Here is a 21,413-nt window from a genome sequence, read left to right as displayed (position 1 = left end):
AGTTCCTGCTACGTACCGACTCTAGTACGTAAGAAAAACGAGCTGTGTCTAGCCCCCACATATTAAACAGCTCAGTGTGTAGTCCTACTACTACGGTCCTGTTTGAATACTCTAACACAGTTAGAGTTAGAGTTATTTTCTAACCCACTCTTAACCCAAATAAGCACCTCTCCACCAGAATAATTAGATTAGATGAAACTAACCCACTCTAACCTTTCCTGTTTGGATACTTTTGCGTTATTTGAGCCTCCAACTAACCCAAACTAGCTCTAACCTCATGATACAAACAGGGCCTACATCGGTGAAAGCTTTAGAATTTGTGTCGGTTGAGCGGTCACATTTGGCCTGACAGACCGACAGTGATTGTTACAACCTCTCAAAACAAATGACATTTGATACTTGAGGGTCACAGGCACGACCCGACCGACCATGTGTCCATGTGCGGCAACCTCCGGTTCAATGCCAAACTCGAGTAAAACATGGCAAGGCGACGGACATGCACGCCTGATAGAGTACAGTACATTACAGAAACCTCAGGGTGGGCATTTTACACAGCACCGGGGTTTACAACCGCTGGGGAATTTCTACTGGAATCCATTGTTACTGAATTCCCAGAGAGTAGGTGAAGCACAACACACAAATCACGCTCCCGCTCCCGCTCTCGCTCTCTTGAGCAGAAACCGGAGGGAAAAGAACCCCAGGGCAAAGGTCTGCCAAAACCACCCCGTCGCGTTCCTCGGGTCGACCTTCTTCGCCAGGAACCAGGCGTAGACGCCTTCGCCCGCGTGCGCCGCGACCGCAGCCACAAAGACTATCCGGATCGCCAGCACCGAGCGGAAAACGAAGAGATGGACGGCGAGCACCCATTTGAGCGGACCGACGGGTGGAAGGAAAGCGGCGGAGAACACAGCCAGCATCCCGATTATTACTGCAACCCAGGTGAATATCGTCGGGCCATCGAGCTCTCTCCTCTTTCGCTCTTGCCAATAGGAGATTGTTGCGGCCAGGCCTTCCTGTGGACTCGTCACAGGCACGTAGCCGAGTTCCTCTTTAGCTTTCAGATATGAAAAGTAATGTGTAACACCTACCTGTCAATATGAACTACCAGCATTAGTTTATGATCCCTGTATACAGGCAATGATTTGTTGCCACACATCAGTCACTTGTCAATAGTAATATTATATTATAGCAAGTCTACTTGCCTAGTAGTAAAGCATAAGTAGTCAGTACAGAACTACAGATATCCCTTGAAAATGATAATTTTCAAAATATTGTTAGCTCTTTGATCAAAAAAATATTGTTAGCTCTGATTACTGCAGACCTGTCGTGGCTATATTAGGTGGATAGGTTCAAGCTCATAGAAAACCAAAGAAAAAAAAGGATCTATAGTTATTCATGCCTCAGCATGATGAACACGGTTGCCATATGAAGATAGTATAAAAAATTATGATCAAAATATATCCACCTTGCACAAAAAACAGAAATATAGTGTTCCTTAAGGGACAAGCACTAGGGCAACAGAGATATCTAGTGTAACTCGACCAATAGACTTACCTTGTATACTTCAGCAGGAAGAATAAGAGGCTGAGGAATCCATTTACTATCTAACCATGGATAGAGTAGTGTGGACATGAACAAAATGATTCTTGAAATTGCGAGGGCAACAGAGGTATCTAGTGTAACTCGAGGAACAGCATAGCCCAAACTTCGAAATAAGGGACTGATGATAAAATCGAAACTATTAATAGGCGCTCCTGAAAAGAAAAGAAAAACCAATAAGGCAATGCCATATTTATCTTGAAGTACAATCAGTTACTTCTAGTCAAAATACCAATTCTTTATTTAAGGTTGTGGGTATATTGAACGTAAACAAAGCTAAAATAACAGTAAAACATCAGGTACATGCTACAATTAAGTTTGTACTGTAATAGTTAAGCTTTGAACTTGGAAGGAAAAGTAGCAAAATACTTCCTCCGTCCCAAAATAAGTGACTCAACTTTATACTAACTTTGTACTAAAGTTAATACAAAGTTGAGTCACTTATTTTGGGACGGAGGGAGTAGTACTTTCAGGCCTATGCAATGTAGTGCCATCTGAAAATTTCTGAAGCGCTTTTAGCAGATGAGTTACGTGCTTTTTTCCCCCTTCTTGAGGAAAGGTTTGCCCCCGATTTTTAATTAAAAGAAACTAGATACTACAAGGTTCACAGCTAAAACACGCACATCACTACACAACGTTCCCAGATTCTGGTAACAAAACAGCCACCGAACAAGTTATGTGGCAGTGCAACAAGTAGAATAATATACATCCTTAACAGTGGCACTATTGCGAAGATCAAGGGATGAAATAACTGATATTCTTTAAGTAGTTCTATTAGAGTAACCAACTAAACATGTTACATGTACGACTAGTTGAAAGTTGAAACCACAAAGGTTGCACTGATATGCAGAAGATAGTACTCCCTCCGATCCATATTACTTGTCGCTGGTTTAGTTCGAAGGGAGTATTAAAATTCAGAACATAGTACCATGACTATAAAGTTATAACTCAGAAACTGTATATAATGCTAATAATACTAGGACAGGAGCAGAGACCATGCGGGCACGTCTTAAATATTCAGAACATAGTACCATGAGTATGAGTTTATAAGTCAGTAACAATGTATAAAGTCAATAAATAATAATGCCAGGACAGGAGCAGAAAACATGCGGGCTAACAAGGATTACCATCACATATGAAGTATGCTTGACCAGCTGCTACAGGAGTTCCCTTCCTGCCAGGAATGTCATCTAAAAGGCCCATACTTGCCAATATCAGTGCAAGAACAAGATTATCAGCATAGACCCAATCTGTCTTCACATTTGGAGCCCCAATCCTGAAAGATGCTAATCCCAATTTTCCAAGAGACAGGATTCTTGGAAGATGACGCTCTTCACCTGGACCATAGATAGCAGCCGGGCGTATTGCACATGTATAAAGACGGGTACCTTTATTACTCCTGTAGGCAAACATCAGATCAGTATGACACTAAGACAGCCTGCATGGTGTCAAGTACTACCTACCAAAAATGCCAATCTGAGTTCAAAACAAACCAAATATTTGTTTTGAACAAATATGGTTGTACTAGAGAATAAACCCATCATCACTAGAATCATGATATCATATACATGGCATCGTTGCAGAGGCAGACAAATACGAATCATGACGAAAAAAGAAGTTATACTTACTTAGCTTGCCGACCATTGCTCTTCAGCACCAACTGTTCAGCTATCGATTTGCTACGCCCATAAGCATCAACATGGTCTTCGATGGGAAAATAAGGCAACGTCTCACTGCCATTGACAATTGGCTTTCCCCCAAACACCACATTGTATGTGCTTACATACACAAGCCTTCTGACACCATGCTCATGGCAAGCATCCAGTACATTGCACGTCCCGTTTATATTGATCTCATCTGTTCGTCCTGCCTGTACCATTTCTTTCCCTGACATGCCATATGAAGCAAGGTGGAAGACACAGTCCACGTTGCGGAAGACCTTCTCCACATCCTCCTTCTTCCGAACATCCCCTGCAACACAAAGTAATCCAGCAGATACTTTATAATTCAGCGTACATCTGGCGTTGATAGACAATTCAAGCCATGATGGTATAATAGATGCTGTTAGAGTTACTATTTCAAGAAGTAAGCATGCAAGAACCCTCTCTACTTGAAGCAAAACAAACACACCAAGGAGTACTGATGTAAAATCTCCGACACATTTGCAGATGAATTCAGAGCAGTACAGTTAGGCAATTCAAGGCACGATGGTCTAATTGATACTGTAAGTGTTGCTATTTTAAGAAGTAACCATGCAAGAGCCCTCTCTACTTGAAGCCGAACAAACACACCGAAGAGTACTGACGGTAAAATCTCCGTGGAACAGACACTAAATTTGCAGCTTGATTCAGTGGTAGAACTATATCCTAGTAAGAAAGAGTAGCAGCATAATGTATCATAGTCTGGAAAGCAATTGTGTCAAAGATGTGCGTCTAAGAGCAACCTGTCTGGTACATGAACTCCATTAGACGGGGACATTTACACTGAAGCAAAAACCACAGTAATTTGAGCGAGCGAGGGAGAGGGCAACCTTGGAAGAAGCGGACGCCGGCGTCGAGGAGCTGCTGGGACCAGGAGGAGGAGGCGCGCAGGTCGAGGGAGCGGACCTCCAGGGCGCCGCGGCGGATCAGCTCCAAGCAGAGGGCGGCGCCGACGAAGCCCTGCCCGCCGGTCACCGCGAACCGCACGCCCTCGATCCCCTCGTTCTCGCTCAGATGCATCTCGGCTCGGCTGCAGGTTCGGGCGTGGGGGTTGCGGGGCGGAGATAACAAGGCGGAGCAGGATCCGGCGCCGCCGACGATCTTGTTGCCGCTTTAAATTCTTGGTTGCCTCCCTGTGGGCAGAGCTGCCTGGCCAAGGCACAGGCAGGCAGGTTTGTAAATTTTGCAGATCAACAGCTAATTACCACACTCAAATGCCCTTGGGAGGATTGGAGTATTTTTTTTTAGCATGGTTTTGTGTGTACATACGCGATATTACAGGTTGTACTTTTCATTATAAAAATTGTCCTTTTTTCACTAAAGAAATTGTACTTTTCAATATCAACTTGTACATAGAAAAGTCTATGTCGATTTAGCAGTGAGTGGACCCAGAATAAACATGAGGTTGAGATTCTTCTGATTTGTTAGATTTTTCATATTTACTGTTAGTCTAGAATGAGATGGTTCTCGGCCTTCTGCTATTCACTTTGACTATTGACTCGTTAGGCGTCCTCTGCTGCACCGTTGCTGTTATTGGGTTTTCATAATTTTTCTCACTCCCTTTGGCTTAAAATATAAGGTGTATTAGTTTTTTGAAAAGTCAAACATATTTAAGGTTGACCAAATTTATAGAGAAATATATTAATATCCATAATATTAAATTTGTATCATTAGATTCATCCTTGAATGCATTTTATATTTTATTTAGTTTGTATTATGGATGTCGACTTTTTTGGATGTCAATTGATTTGAAAAATCCTTGACATGGTCAAAATCATGAACTAAATCAAAAATTAAATACCTCAATCAAGTGGGGTATAGTGGAGTAAAAGAATTGAATGAGAGAACTCCTAGAGAAAAATAAAATTGTTAGCCCGGCCAAAATCGGGTTACCCAATTCTAAATTGAATGCCTTAATTGGGAGCATAGTGTATTTATAGATTTTGATTTCGATTATGACATTAATTGACATCGAGGGAGCATAATGTCGATGAAAAATGAGCCGGTCATTTATGAATTACCGATTTCATAGCACTCTGATAGAAATGATACCATGTACATGTTTTCTATAGTCCTCAAATGGGCCTCAAAATCCCCATCCCCTTCAAAGCCCTGTCTAACCCCAAATCATGAGTTTTATCTTCCGTTGTTATCTTAAATCCCACCCCGCCATTGTAACGCCCCAAGACCGATGTGCCAGGTGTCCTTCAGTTATTCGTTGTTGTTGCCTTGTCATTGCTTGCGTGTCATGCATTGCATATCATATCATCATGTGCATTGTCATATTCATGCATACTGTATTGTTGCATGCTCCATGTGTGGTTCTTGCACCATCACTCCTCCTTCCTTTCCTTTCTTCCATTTCTGCAAGTGTCATTTTCCCTTCTCTTTTGATGTTCATCTTTTCCCCAATATTCTAACACCATGTACCTAGCCTCTCTGTCAAATTTCATCTCTATTGGAATTGTTTTGGTTAGGGTTTAAAATGGTTCAAGTTTGAATTTAATTCAAACTTGAATTATTTTTACTTCCTTTAAAAATCTCCAAACCAATTTTGTTAAATAGAGCACATTTTCAGGATCATGAGAATATTTTTTTATATTTCTCTAGCTCCTCTCCTTTTTCCCTGCTCTTTCCTTTTTGTATTTCTGTCTAAAGAAATGGAAAAGAAAAGAAAGAGGCAGAAGCAGTACACCAGGCCAGCCCAGCCCGCCAACCACCTCCCACTCTGGTAATTCCACCTCCACGTAGCATATTTTTTTACCCTGGGCCCGCCTGTCAACCTCTCTCTCCTCACCTTTTCTTCCTCCTCTCAATTGCTCTCCTTCTCACAGTAAAAGAGGGAGGCAGCACCCACAAGGCCACCGTGGCCACCACGGTGCCCACGCTTCCCCTATAAAGCCAGCGCTTCGCCCCTAGGGTTTCCCTTCTTTCCCTCTCCTCCCTCCGCCGCCGCCGCAGGTGAGCCACCCAACATAGCCGTCGCCTCTTCCACCAGAGAGCTCCCGGAGCAGTTCCATGGCTCCGCCGCGGCCATAGCCCTCCTTCGCCATTGTCTTCGCTCCTGGTCGGCTCGCCTACGTCGTCTTCTTCGTCTTCAATCAAGGCCAGGAGCTGGAAGAACCCAAGGCCAACGCGAACGACTCCCTCCAGGCCTCCACGACGTCATCTTCCTCCGCTTCATCTTCTTCATGGTCCAGAGTAGCGCCAAGTTCAGCGAGCCCTGTCATCCCTCCGTCCATCTCTCGCCCAGCCGAGCACCTAAGCGTGTTCGTGGTGAGCATGCGCACCTTCCCAGTCATTGTTTCCCCTCGATTGCATCCTGTTACGCGTGTTCCATGTGATTCCCGAGCTCGACTCCGTCGGACCTCATCACCGGCGAGGAGTCCGGCCTCTTTCCGTCTCGAGCCTGACGTAGTAGGTTCCGCTTGTCGCGTAGGGCTCATCCAGCTTAGATTCGCGCCACTTCGACCTTTGTTTCTTCGAGTTCAAGTATGGCCTCGCCGCCTCTGTTTCCTCAACGCCGGCGACGCCTCCATCGTCACTTGGTGCTGTGCGAGACATGCGGGAGTTCGGGTCCCCGTTGCGGTTCATTTGCGCACCTCAGCCGTAGCTTTTGGTCGCCGGAGTTTCCTCCGACGAGCTCCTTCGCCGTCCCGCTCGCATGCGCCGGAGGCTCCCTTGTTTTCTCTGCTCCTCGCTTGCACACACGCCCACGCGCATCTTCTCTGAACCAGCCGGCAACCATGGCCGTAGCCATGTCCAGCTAGTCCGGCCTCACGCGAGCCCCTGCATGCATCGCAACCTCACCAAGATCCGCACCCCCGCCGCCGCTCTCTAGCCTCAACCGTCGCTGCTTTGCTCGCCGTCGTCTCCGGCGATCTCCGTGCCACCATGGAGGGCCAAGGTCCGCCCTTCTTGGTGGTCTTATGATGTTTATCTGCATCTAAGCCAAACACACAACAGTAGCGCGGTGGATCAGGCCACAGACTTCTACCAGGGACACCAGGGTTCGAACCCCATGAGGGCCATTTAGCCCCCTCAATTTTTGCCTTTGTCCCCTCTATGACAGTGGGACCCCACTCGTCATCCTCTCTATCCACACACACCCCTTTCCACAGCCACTTGGGTTGCTGCACTGTTTTGCTTCTCGGCCGCGTATGTGTTTTTTTACAGGAAATGCCACTTCTTTAAGATGCTAATAACCAAATATCCATGCATCTAAATAAAACATTTCATATATGTAAAATGCCTAGAATTTTGTCTAGTTTCATAATATGCAACTTTTATCCATGTTTAAAATGTTGTTTGTGTATTTTATGTCCATATGCCATGCTAAAATGCTTTATTTCATAACTAAATAACCGTAACTCGGAATTTCATAAACTTTATATGTAATTGGGATGGAAAAATGCCTAGTTTATCATGATGGCTTTACTTTGCATGTTTAATAACTCTAAAATTGTGTTTAGGACAGATCAGTACCAAACCTAATATTTACATATGGGGATATACCGGAATTGTTGTTCGTTGCTTCCGGCCTCATTTAAACTTGCCTAGATAGGTAGTTTTCATTTGCTTCACTCTCTTGCCATGTTTAACAACATTTAATATTGTTGAGTACATATTGTTTGGTACTCATTTAATACTGTTTTGTTCGTTGAGTACATATTGTTTGGTACATATTGTTCGTTGCTTCCGGCCTTTATTTGCAACATTTAATACTGTTTTGCTTCTCGGCCGCGTATGTGTTTTTTTACAGGAAATGCCACTTCTTTAAGATGCTAATAACCAAATATCCATGCATCTAAATAAAACATTTCATATATGTAAAATGCCTAGAATTTTGTCTAGTTTCATAATATGCAACTTTTATCCATGTTTAAAATGTTGTTTGTGTATTTTATGTCCATATGCCATGCTAAAATGCTTTATTTCATAACTAAATAACCGTAACTCGGAATTTCATAAACTTTATATGTAATTGGGATGGAAAAATGCCTAGTTTATCATGATGGCTTTACTTTGCATGTTTAATAACTCTAAAATTGTGTTTAGGACAGATCAGTACCAAACCTAATATTTACATATGGGGATATACCGGAATTGTTGTTTGTTGCTTCCGGCCTCATTTAAACTTGCCTAGATAGGTAGTTTTCATTTGCTTCACTCTCTTGCCATGTTTAACAACATTTAATATTGTTGAGTACATAAACGAGATTGAACTAAATAACCAAATGTGGTGTTTCGTCAATATGCAACGGAGTTGCATAATGAGCTCCACTTAATTTGTAGGATTGTTTGTGCACTTTGCCATGCCATGCTTCATTAAACCGGACATGCATCATATTTGTTTGCGCATCGTGCCATGTTGATGTGCTGGTTGTTTAATATGTTGTTTGCTTCTTTCTGGTGTTGCTTCTTCTCGGTATTCCGGTAACGTCGCGTTTGTGAGGATTCGTTCAACTACGTCCGTTTGTCTTCTTCATGGACGCGTTCTTCTTCCTTGCATCTAAATAAAACATTTCATATATGTAAAATGCCTAGCATTTTGTCTAGTTTCATAATATGCAACTTTTATCCATGTTTAAAATGTTGTTTGTGTATTTTTTGTCCATATGCCATGCTAAAATGCTTTATTTCATAACTAAATAACCGTAACTCGGAATTTCATGAACTTTATATGTAATTGGGGTGGAAAAATGCCTAGTTTATCATGATGGCTTTACTTTGCATGTTTAATAACTCTAAAATTGTGTTTAGGACAGATCAGTACCAAACCTAATATTTACATATGGGGATTTACCGGAATTGTTGTTCGTTGCTTCTGGCATCATTTAAACTTGCCTAGATAGGTAGTTTTCATTTGCTTCACTCTCTTGCCATGTTTAACAACATTTAATATTGTTGAGTACATAAACGAGATTGAACTAAATAACCAAATGTGGTGTTTCGTCAATATGCAACGGAGTTGCATAATGAGCTCCACTTAATTTGTAGGATTGTTTGTGCACTTTGTCATGCCATGCTTCATTAAACCGGACATGCATCATACTTGTTTGCGCATCGTGCCATGTTGATGTGTTGGTTGTTTACTATGTTGCTTGCTTCTTTCCGGTGTTGCTTCTTCTCGGTATTCCGGTAACGTCGCGTTTGTGAGGATTCGTTCAACTACGTCCGTTTGTCTTCTTCATGGACGCGTTCTTCTTCCTTGCGGGATTTCAGGCAAGATGACCATACCCTCGAAATCACTTCTATCTTTGCTTGCTAGATGCTCGCTCTTTTGCTATGCCTATGCTGCGATACCTACCACTTGCTTATCATGCCTCCCATATTGTGAACCAAGCCTCTAACCCACCTTGTCCTAGCAAACCGTTGTTTGGCTATGTTACCGCTTTGCTCAGCCCCTCTTATAGCGTTGTTAGTTGCAGGTGAAGATTGAAGTTTGTTCCTTGTTGGAACATGGAGATGTTGTTCCTTGTTGAAACATATTTACTTGTTGGGATATCACAATTTATCTTATTTAATTAATGCATCTATATACTTGGTAAAGGGTGGAAGGCTCGGCCGTATGCCTGGTGTTTTGTTCCACTCTTGCCGCCCTAGTTTCCGTCATATCGGTGTTATGTTCCTGGATTGTGCATTCCTTACGCGGTTGGGTAATAATGGGAACCCCTTGACAGTTCGCCTTGAGTAAAACTCTTCCAGCAATGCCCAACATTGGTTTTACCATTTGCCACCTAGCCTTTTCTTTCCCTTGGGTTCTGCAGACTCAAGGGCCATCATTATTTTAACCCCCCGGGTCGGTGCTCCACTGAGTGTTGGTCCACCTGTCAGCTGCCGGTGGCCACCAGAGGCAACTCTGGGCTGGCCTACCCGTACCTAAGACAATCTGAGTGTGCCCTGAGAAAGAGATATGTGCAGCTCCTACCTGATTTGTCGGCACATTCGGGCGGTGTTGCTGGTTTAGTTTTACCTTGTCAAAATGTCTTGTAACCGGGATTCCGAGTCTGATCGGGTCTTCCCGCTAGAAGGAATATCCTTCGTTGACCGTGAGAGCTTTGCCTTCTCTTCTCGCTCTCTTTTGCGAATATGTTAGCCACCATATATGCTAGTCGCTTGCTGTAGCTCCACCTCATACCTTTACCTTACCCATAAGCTTAAATAGTCTTGATCGCGAGGGTGCGAGATTGCTGAGTCCCCGTGACTCACAGATACTTCCAAAACCAGTTTGCAGGTGCCGATGTTACCGAGCAGGTGACGCAACCAAGCTGAGGAGGAGCTCGATGAAGATCGTGTTCTTTGTGTTGTTCCGTTTTCAGTTGATCAGTAGTGGAGCCCAGTCGGGACGATCGGGGATCTGTGTAGCATTTGGGGTAGTCTTCTTTTATTTTGGGTTCCGTAGTCGGACCTTGATTGTATCTGGTTGTTGTAATGCTTTATTCATGTATTGTGTGAAGTGGCGATTGTAAGCCAACTATGTATCTCTTTCCCTTATGTATTACATGGGTTGTGTGAAGATTAACTCAATTGCGACATTGCTTTCAATGTGGTTATGCCTCTAAGTCGTGCTTCGACACGTAGGAGATATAGCCGCATCGAGGGCGTTTCAAGTTGGTATCAGAGCCTTCCCCGACCTTAGGAGCCCCATTGCTTGATCGAATTAGCGGACGAGTTGAGTCTAGAAAAATGTTTTGAGTCATTTAGGAATTATATATCGATGAGTTTAGGAATTCTTTTTACTCCCCAGTCCCTTCATCGCTCTGGTAAGGCATCCTGACGTAGAGTTTTGACTCTTCTCTTCTTAAATTTCACTAAAAAAATTTAGGATCATGCGGGTAGCTTGGAATCGTTCTGATCGATTTGTGATGAGAACATTGTTCTTGGTGCCTCCTGTCATTTAGGGGTTGTTGCAGTGTCTCGGGGAGTTGAGCTCCGAGGTGTTGTCGTCACAATTTTATCGTTGCAGTTCTGGAATACCTGAGTTTAGTTTCGCCGACATCGAAAATCTCTTTTATGCAGTTGTTGGTGATATAACCTCGACGCCACCCAGTACTGGGGCGGGAGTTCGGGAGTATTGCCATAACTTGTATAACGGATGCTTTTCGAAGGTTGAGGTAGATGATTTCCGAAGGTTTCTTGGTTATGTGTTGAAGGATGGATACAGCTGGATGTAGGAGTTGCTAGTTTTGGGTGAGATATTATGCTTCCCCTGTATCCCCAACACCTGATTGCATAACTGGGAAAGTTTCGGGAGTTTATAAGTGGGAATTCAAGTAGCTCTTTGGATATCTTTCCGACAGATGTATGATATGAAATTGGGGTTCGACGTCTAGTGGTCCGCCTATTCACGGTCGGTTTTACAGTGGTCTCGTTGTGTCTTAAAGAGTCCTTGGCTATGCCGACTCGGGGACGCTTCGTATGTCATGTGCACTACCTTGTACATGATGGTGTTGTACGATCGAGCCCGTGTAGGCCCCACCACGAAAACTTCGGGCGAAATCTCTATCATATGTTTGTTCCGGCTTATTCTGCAAGCCAATCCTCTGTTTTGTTTTGAGTTGTGGTATCCGAGTTGCTTCGAAGTCAAATGTTGATTCCATACCTTCTCTAAACGGTGTTCTCATATTCCTATGGGAATACTAATCCTTCATGATAATCGAGATTGTCATGCCAATTTCTTTTCACCGGCGTGTTTCTCTTCAAGTGGATCCGATCATTTCAACAACCGCAAGATCAAGTATCAGTTCTTCTCAACGGTGTTTGTTTCATCCGTCTCCAAGTTGCCTTTGTTTTCCCGCCCACCCACCCTTTTTCCTCAAGGACTCGGATTTCTTAATCAAGTATCCTTTTATTCTTGTGAAGTCTCTCCATCCTTTTCCGTCAATATTCTTATCTGGTGATTCTCATGAAGATCCTAACGGAGCTTCAAGTTATCATTCTTTGTTTCTTCTCTTCTCCGGTGGATTCAAGTCAAGATTTGTCGATTATATCCCCTTTCCTCATTTCAAATACCTTCTCTTGACGGTGCTACTCATATTTATTCATTTCTCGCTATTCAATTGTTCCGGAGTGCTCAAGATATTTCGAAGATTCATGTTACCACTCTGCTTTCGCTCAAACTCTTTTGAGGATGTTATATCATTTAAGCCTTTTTAATTCAACCGGTGCAATCTCTCTTTTCAAGTAATCGTTCAACGGTGTATCTTTTGAGTGGGCCCTAACCCACAGGTCTTTTCCCAGGATCTTACCTGACTTTTCTTATTTTTTCCGGAGCTATCCTCAAATTTCTTTTTGAAGTTTGACGTAAGAATGAATTATCATAAGTCTTATGTTTTCTCCAAGATCTGCCGAATTCTTTTCATCGTTGGCTCAACCTATTCGTTTTGATTCTTTCAGAGTGTCTAGACGATTCATGGTGGTGTTTCTCGTCGTAATTCTCAGATTTTGAAGACCGAAGAAGAATTTTCTCCATATCTTGCTCCACTCTCTTCAAAGTTCGTGATTCTAGCTTGTTGCCATCCTCTCATAATTATTTTTCGATTGTGAGAATTCTTTTCACCCATCCGGAGCATTTCATGAGTTGTTTTCCATTTCTTTTCCCCGAAGCCCATCATTTAAGAAGACTTATTCATACTCAGCTTTCAGCTATCATTCTCCAATTTTACTGGTGCTTCGTTCAAGTGAGCTTTAATCGGCTCGTGATCTCTTCGTTCTCATGTAGCTAAATCCTCTCAAGCATCTTTGTTCATTTTCTAATTCTTCCCAGTGTTTCTCTATCTTTTCTTTGTTCATTTCCAATTAATCTGGTGGTTCGTTTAAGATCTTTTCCTTGGTTATCACATCAATTCATTCGTTCTTCCAAACCCTTCCGGTGGTTCGTTCAATATCTTTCCGAGTTGGCGCGATATCTATCTTAATCTTTCTACGAGGATAAGTAGTATGTCAAATCCATTGCTTGTCATCAATTTGAATTGGTGAAGGATAAGCATAATGTAATTCTTATTATTGTTTCATCCAAGTGATTTAATTCCTTATTCTGGAGGTTCATCAAAATTCTTGATTTCAGCTGTTTCATCTTTTCTTTTCCGGAGTTCCAAGTTTTTCTGCATTATATCGTCGTGAAGCTCCATCTAAATCATTGCAAGGCTTCAACCTTATTCTTTTCATCCTTCATTTCGTTTGATCATTCTTTTGTTACCGGAGTTCTTCATGAAGGTTCTACATGATGGTTCATCAAGGATTTTATCCCTTCTCGAAGTTTTCATCGAGATTCTTTTCTAAGGAGATCAAGTATTCTTCATCTTGCAATCCGGAGTGCAATTCTTTCTTCCGTATCAATAGAGGTGGTATTATGTCATTCTTGATAATTTGAGTTCATGTTCCATGATTCACATGTTGTTAAGAATAAGATATTTTAAATCCATCAATTTTGCCATTGGAGTTATCTTGGGTTATATTTCACCTAAAGCTTTCCCTAAGGATTGTGGATATTTATGGTGCTTATAAATGATCCAATTTCTTCATTTTTCCTTTCCGGTGCGATATACTTTCTCGTCAATTTGCTCATATCAATCCAATTCTTTTCCCGTGAGTGGCAAGTTGTCACCTCATAATTTAAGATGTATTCCATAAGACCATATCAATCTTATTTTTTTCGTTGTTGATAATCCAACAACTCCATTCCAGCATTTGTTGTAAGCATGCTCTCTCAAGATCTTGTTCCTCTCCGTCCATCCCATTCCGTTCTTTCATTTCTTCCGGAGGCTTTGTGATGTTGCTCTTTTCAGTCATCATCTCGAATTGTGAAGATCATGATCTTTTCATGCTTATCCTTTTAACCGGAGTAGTTTCAATATATATCTTTCCCTTCAACCTCAAGGTTTTCGCAATGTTCTTTGTCCCTCTTTTCTAACGGAGTGTTTTCGACTTTGTTCACCTTCCTTATATTTTTATTTTTCTCGAATTTATTCAACCTGGCAAGGTTCTTTGGTTTCACTCGTTTGTCAAAGGAGCAACTTAGTCTTACCTCTTCTCTTTCTCTTCCGTTGTCCCTCCGGTGCCATTCTAGATCTCGGGACGAGATCCTCTCGTAGTGGTGGAGTGTTGTAACTGTTGGGGAACGTTGCAGAAAATTAAAAATTTTCCTACGGTTTCACCAAGATCCATCTATGAGTTCATCTAAGCAACGAGTCAAGGGAGAGAGTTAGCATCTACATACCACTTGTAGATCGCGTGCGGAAGCTTGCAAGGTGATGATGGAGTCGTACTCGACGTGATTCGAATCACCGATGACCAAGTGCTGAACGGACAGCACCTCCGCGTTCAACACACGTACGGGACGGGAGACGTCTCCTCCTTCTTGATCCAGCAAGGGGGAAGGAGAGGTTCAGGAAGACAGCTCCACCGGCAGCACGACGGCGTGGTGATGGTGGAGAGGCAGTACTCCGACAGGGCTTCGCCAAGCACACAACGGAGGAGGAGAGGTGTTGGGGAGGGGAGGGCTGCGCCTTGGAGGGTGGTGCGACTGCCCTCCCCTCACCCCTCTATTTATAGGGGGAAGGGAGAAGGGGGCCGGCCCCCTAGAACCCATCTAGGGGGGGTGCGGCGGCCAAGGGGAGAGGGGGAGAGGGTGGCTTGCCCCCCAAGCCAAGGGGGCGCCCCCTCTAGGGTTCCCCCCTCAACCCTAGGTGCATGGGCCCAAGGGAGGGGGTGCGGCCAGCCCACCAGGGGCTGGCTCCCTGCCCCACGCAGCCCATGTGGCCCCCCGGGAGGGGTGGCCCCTCCCGGTGGACCCCCGGAACCCTTCCGGTGGCCCCGATACAATACCGGTATGACCCCGAAACTTCCCGGTGTCCGTTTGACAACTTCCCACATATAAATCTTTACCTCCGGACCCTTCCGGAGCTCCTCGTGATGTCCAGGATCCCATCCGGGACTCCGAACAACATTCGGTAGTCACATACTAGTCTTCCTAATAACCCTAGCGTCACCGAACCTTAAGTGTGTAGACCCTACGGGTTCGGGAGACATGCAGACATGACCTAGACGCTCTCAGGTCAATAACCAACAGCGGGATCTGGATACCCATGATGGCTCCCACATGCTCCTCGATGTTGTCATCGGATGAACCACGATGTCGAGGATTCGATCAAACCCTGTATGCAATTCCCTTTGTCAATCGGTACGTTACTTGCCCGAGACTCGATCGTCGGTATCCCAATACCTTGTTCAGTCTCGTTACCGGCAAGTCACTTTACTCATACCGTAATGCATGATCCCGTGTCCAACACCTTGGTCACATTGAGCTCATTATGATGATGCATTACCGAGTGGGCCCAGAGATACCTCTCCGTCATACGGAGTGACAAATCCCAGTCTCGATCCGTGTCAACCCAACAGATACTTTCGGAGATACCTGTAATGCACCTTTATAGTCACCCAGTTACGTTGTGACGTTTGATACACCCAAGGCACTCTTACGATATCCGGGAGTTACACGATCTCATGGTCGAAGGAAGAGATACTTGACATTGGCAAAGCTCTAGCAAAACGAACTACACGATCTTCTATGCTATGCTTAGGATTGGGTCTTGTCCATCACATCATTCTCCTAATGATGTGATCCCGTTATCAACGACATCCAATGTCCATAGTCAGGAAACCATGACTATCTGTTGATCACAACGAGCTAGTCAACTAGAGGCTCACCAGGGACATATTGTGGTCTAAGTATTCACACGTGTATTACGATTTCCGGATAATACAGTTATAGCATGAATAAAAGACATTTATCATGAACATTGAAATATAATAATACTTTTATTATTGCCTCTAGGGCATATTTCCAACAGTAACGCCCCGAGACCGATGTGCCAGGTGTCCTTCAGTTATTCGCTGTTGTTGCCTTGTCATTGCTTGCGTGTCATGCATTGCATATCATATCATCATGTGCATTGTCATATTCATGCATGTTGTATTGTTGCATGCTCCATGTGTGGTTCTTGCACCATCACTCCTCCTTCCTTTCCTTTCTTCCATTTCTGCAAGTGCCATTTTCCCTTCTCTTTTGATGTTCATCTTTTCCCCAATATTCTAACACCATGTACCTAGCCTCTCTGTCAAATTTCATCTCTATTGGAATTGTTTTGGTTAGGGTTTAAAATGGTTCAAGTTTGAATTTAATTCAAACTTGAATTATTTTTACTTCCTTTAAAAATCTCCAAACCAATTTTGTTAAATAAAGCACATTTTCAGGATCATGAGAATATTTTTTTTATATTTCTCTAGCTTCTCTCCTTTTCCCTTGCTCTTTCCTTTTTGTATTTTTGTCTAAAGAAATGGAAAAGAAAAGAAAGAGGCAGAAGCAGTACACCAGGTCAGCCCAGCCCGCCAACCACCTCCCACTCTGGTAATTCCACCTCCACATAGCATATTTTTTACCCTGGGCCCGCCTGTCAACCTCTCTCCCCTCACCTTTTCTTCCTTCTCTCGATTGCTCTCCTTCTCACAGTAAAAGAGGGAGGTAGCACGCACAAGGCCACCGTGGCCACCATGGTGCCCACGCTTCCCCTATAAAGCCAACGCTTCGCCCCTAGGGTTTCCCTTCTTTCCCTCTCCTCCCTCCGCCGCCGCCGCAGGTGAGCCACCCAACATAGCCGTCGCCTCTTCCACCAGAGAGCTCCCGGAGCAGTTCCATGGCTCCGCCGCGGCCATAGCCCTCCTCCGCCATTGTCTTCGCTCCTGGTCGGCTCGCCTACGTCGTCTTCTTTGTCTTCAATCAAGGCCAGGAGCTGGAAGAACCCAAGGCCGACGCGATCGACTCCCTCGAGGCCTCCACGACGTCATCTTCCTCCGCTTCATCTTCTTCATGGTCCAGAGTAGCGCCAAGTTCAGCGAGCCCCGTCATCCCTCCGTCCATCTCTCGCCGAGCCGAGCACCCGAGCGTGTTTGTGGTGAGCATGCGCACCTTCCCAGTCATTGTTTCCCCTCGATTGCATCCTGTTACGCGTGTTCCATGTGATTCCCGAGCTCGACTCCGTCGGACCTCGTCACCGGCGAGGAGTCCAGCCTCTTTCCGTCTCGAGCTTGACGTAGTAGGTTCCGCTTGTCGCGTAGGGCTCATCCAGCTTAGATTCGCGCCACTTCGACCTGTGTTTCTTCGAGTTCAAGTATGGCCTCGCCGCCTCTGTTTCCTCAACGCCGGCGACGCCTCCATCGTCACTTGGTGCTGTGCGAGACATGCGGGAGTTCGGGTCCCCGTTGCGGTTCATTTGCGCACCTCAGCCGTAGCTTTTGGTCGCCGGAGTTTCCTCCGACGAGCTCCTTCGCCGTCCCGCTCGCATGCGCCGGAGGCTCCCTTGTTTTCTCTGCTCCTCGCTTGCGCACACGCCCACGCGCATCTTCTCTGAACCAGCCGGCAACCATGGCCGTAGCCATGTCCAGCTAGTCCGGCCTCACGCGAGCCCCTGCATGCATCGCAACCTCACCAAGATCCGCACCCTCGCCGCCGCTCTCTAGCCTCAACCGTCGCTGCTTTGCTCGCCATCGTCGCCGGCGATCTCCGTGTCACCATGGAGGGCCAAGGTCCGCCTTTCTTGGTGGTCTTATGACGTTTATCTGCATGTAAGCCGAACACAGAACTGTAGCACGGTGGTTCAGGCCACAGACTTCTGCCAGGGAGACCCGGGTTCGAACCCCATGAGGGACATTTAGCCCCCTCAATTTGTGCCTTTGTTGCCTCTATGACAGTGGGACCCCACTCGTCATCCTCTCTATCCACACACACCCCTTTCCACAGCCACTTGGGTCGCTGCACTGTTTTGCTTCTCGGCCGTGTATGTATTTTTTTTTCTGCTTTGTGATTTTAGCATTTTCCAGTGCATACATATTTACAGAAAATGCCACTTCTTTAAGATGCTAATAACCAAATATCCATGCATCTAAATAAAACATTTCATATATGTAAAATGCCTAGAATTTTGTCTAGTTTCATAATATGCAACTTTTATCCATGTTTAAAATGTTGTTTGTGTATTTTTTGTCCATATGCCATGCTAAAATGCTTTATTTCATAACTAAATAACCGTAACTCGGAATTTCATAAACTTTATATGTAATTGGGGTGGAAAAATGCCTAGTTTATCATGATGGCTTTACTTTGCATGTTTAATAACTCTAAAATTGTGTTTAGGACAGATCAGTACCAAACCTAATATATACATATGGAAATTTACCGGAATTGTTGTTCGTTGCTTCCGGCCTCATTTAAAATTGCCTAGATAGGTAGTTTTAATTTGCTTCACTCTCTTGCCATGTTTAACAACATTTAATATTGTTGAGTATATAAACGAGATTGAACTAAATAACCAAATGTGGTGTTTCGTCAATATGCAACGGAGTTGCATAATGAGCTCCACTTAATTTGTAGGATTGTTTGTGCACTTTGCCATGCCATGATTCATTAAACCGGACATGCATCATACTTGTTTGCGCATCGTGCCATGTTGATGTGTTGGTTGTTTACTATGTTGCTTGCTTTTTTCCGGTGTTGCTTCTTCTCGGTATTCCGATAATGTTGCGTTTGTGAGGATTCGTTCAACTACGTCCGTTTGTCTTCTTCATGGACGCGTTCTTCTTCCTTGTGGAATTTCAGGCAAGATGACCATACCCTCGAAATCACTTCTATCTTTGCTTGCTAGATGCTCGCTCTTTTGCTATGCCTATGCTGCAATACCTACCACTTGCTTATCATGCCTCCCATATTGTGAACGAAGCCTCTAACCCACCTTGTCCTAGCAAACCGTTGTTTGGCTATGTTACCGCTTTGCTCAGCCCCTCTTATAGCGTTGTTAGTTGCAGGTGAAGACTGAAGTTTGTTCCTTGTTGGAACATGGAGATGTTGTTCCTTGTTGAACATATTTACTTGTTGGGATATCACAATTTATCTTATTTGATTAATGCATCTATATACTTGGTAAAGGGTGGAAGGCTCGGCCGTATGCCTGGTGTTTTGTTCCACTCTTGCCGCCCTAGTTTCCGTCATATCGGTGTTATGTTCCCGGATTGTGCGTTCCTTACGCGGTTGGGTAATAATGGGAACCCCTTGACAGTTCACCTTGAGTAAAACTCTTCCAGCAATGCCCAACATTGGTTTTACCATTTGCCACCTAGCCTTTTCTTTCCCTTGGGTTCTGCAGACTCAAGGGTCATCATTATTCTAACCCCCCGGGCCAGTGCTCCTCTGAGTGTTGGTCCACCTGTCAGCTGCCGGTGGCCACCAGGGGCAACTCTGGGCTGGCCTACCCGTACCTAAGACAATCTGAGTGTGCCCTGAGAAAGAGATATGTGCAGCTCCTATCGGGATTTGTCGGCACATTCGGGCGGTGTTGCTGGTTTAGTTTTACCTTGTCGAAATGTCTTGTAACCGGGATTCCGAGTCTGATCGGGTCTTCCCGCTAGAAGGAATATCCTTCGTTGACCGTGAGAGCTTGTGATGGGCTAAGTTGGGACACCCCTGCAGGGATTTGAACTTTTGAAAGCCGTGCCCGCGGTTATGGGCAGATGGGAATTTGTTAATGTTCGGTTGTAGAAAACCTGAAGTTAACCTTAATTAAAATGCAACACCCGCGTGTGTAACCGTGATGGTCTCTTCTTGGTGGAGTCCGGGAAGTGAACACGGTGTTGGAGTTATGTTTGACGTAGGTTGTTCTAGGATCACTTCTTGATCATAGTTTCTCGATCGTGCTTTGCCTTCTCTTCTCGCTCTCTTTTGCGAATATGTTAGCCACCATATATGCTAGTCGCTTGCTGCAGCTCCACCTCATACCTTTACCCTACCATAAGCTTAAATAGTCTTGATCGCGAGGGTGCGAGATTGCTGAGTCCCCGTGACTCACAGATACTTCTAAAACCAGTTTGCAGGTGTCGATGTTACCGAGCAGGTGATGCAACCAAGCTCAGGAGGAGCTCGATGAAGATCTTGTCCTTTGTGTTGTTCCGTTTTCAGTTGATCAGTAGTGGAGCCCAATCGGGACGATCGGGGATCTGTGTAGTATTTGGGGTAGTCTTCTTTTATTTTGGGTTCCATAGTCGGACATTGATTGTATCTGGTTGTTGTAATGCTTTATTCATGTATTGTGTGGAGTGGCGATTGTAAGCCAATTATGTATCTCTTTCCCTTATGTATTACATGGGTTGTGTGAAGATTACCTCAATTGCGACATTGCTTTCAATGCGGTTATGCCTCTAAGTCGTGCTTCGACACGTGGGAGATATAGCCGCATCGAGGGCGTTTCAGCCATCCACCAATCTCGTTGCCATGGTGCGTTGCAGAGTTCTTCGTTGCAAAGGCCATCCACAATCGATGGTTCCGTGGTGACGCATGGAGTACTATACCGTTAGCACATCCTTGCCATCATATGTCGTGTCCGCGTTGCGCCCCATTATGTTCCTCCCGTTGTCGACACCCTCCTCCGACTATGGGTTGGATGGCAATGAGACAGAGGCACTAATATGACGACATCCTGCTACCTCTAAGCCCCAGACGTGGGAAGAGGATGACCGTGCACTAGAGATGGAGTGGAGACGGAGCTCAAGGCGCACATCTTCGTTGAGGTGCAACTCATCGCGGGAATGCGCAGACAAGGATGTGGTTGTCGTTATCTATGTCGGTGCCCAGACCCTTAAGGAGCACTTTGCCACCAAGGGCTTCATCGAAGCCGCACGCTGCTGACATCCAAACTGCATACAAGACCAAGCAACAAGAGTGGGCAGAGTTCTATGCCTACCTCGATGTTGACTCCTCCTCCTACGTTAACAAGGGTGCGCCAAAGGGCACCCATGATGCCAAGGCGTTGGGACCCAGCAAGGGGCCTAGCCCATCGTCATCTCCTCTGATGACAAGAAGTAGATCGTCTTAGGTTAATTACATCATGGGTATGTCTAGAGCACATCTAGATGTGCCCTACCTATTGCACATACAAGTGACTCAATCAAACGTAAAAAAAATACACACACAAATCTCCGCGTAAAATCAGTGACATAAGGCTTAGATGTGCAATACTTAGGGCACTTCTAGATGATGTGCTCTACCAAAACCATTAAGTCATAATT

At 44.7% G+C, this 21,413-nt stretch overlaps 1 protein-coding gene across 1 annotated transcript; it reads right to left on the bottom strand.

Annotated features, from left to right (window-relative positions):
- Positions 1-378: 378 nt before the first annotated feature.
- LOC123128182 (short-chain dehydrogenase/reductase family 42E member 1) lies at positions 379-4,479 on the bottom strand. Its single transcript, XM_044548117.1, has 5 exons — positions 4,130-4,479; positions 3,228-3,570; positions 2,727-2,998; positions 1,555-1,754; positions 379-1,088 (listed from the first exon to the last, which is right to left on the bottom strand). The coding sequence occupies exons 1-5, from the start codon at positions 4,317-4,319 to the stop codon at positions 642-644; spliced, it is 1,452 nt and encodes a 483-aa protein (XP_044404052.1). The 5' UTR covers positions 4,320-4,479; the 3' UTR covers positions 379-641.
- Positions 4,480-21,413: the final 16,934 nt, after the last annotated feature.

This window comes from Triticum aestivum, chromosome 6A, assembly GCF_018294505.1.
Source record: "Triticum aestivum cultivar Chinese Spring chromosome 6A, IWGSC CS RefSeq v2.1, whole genome shotgun sequence".
Taxonomy (NCBI): Eukaryota; Viridiplantae; Streptophyta; class Magnoliopsida; order Poales; family Poaceae; genus Triticum; species Triticum aestivum.
The sequence above is the reverse complement of the archived record's forward strand: the minus strand, read 5'-3'. Positions and strand labels throughout refer to the sequence as shown.

Bases quoted from the DNA above. Each gene is read 5' to 3' on its own strand.
- LOC123128182 (XM_044548117.1), bottom strand. From the start codon at position 4,319: ATGCATCTGAGCGAGAACGAGGGGATCGAGGGCGTGCGGTTCGCGGTG. The intron at 3,571-4,129 runs GTTGCCCTCTCC...TTTGTGTTGCAG, and splicing joins CGGCGTCCGCTTCTTCCAAG to GGGATGTTCGGAAGAAGGAG. The intron at 2,999-3,227 runs GTAAGTATAACT...GTTTGCCTACAG, and splicing joins AGCAATGGTCGGCAAGCTAA to GAGTAATAAAGGTACCCGTC.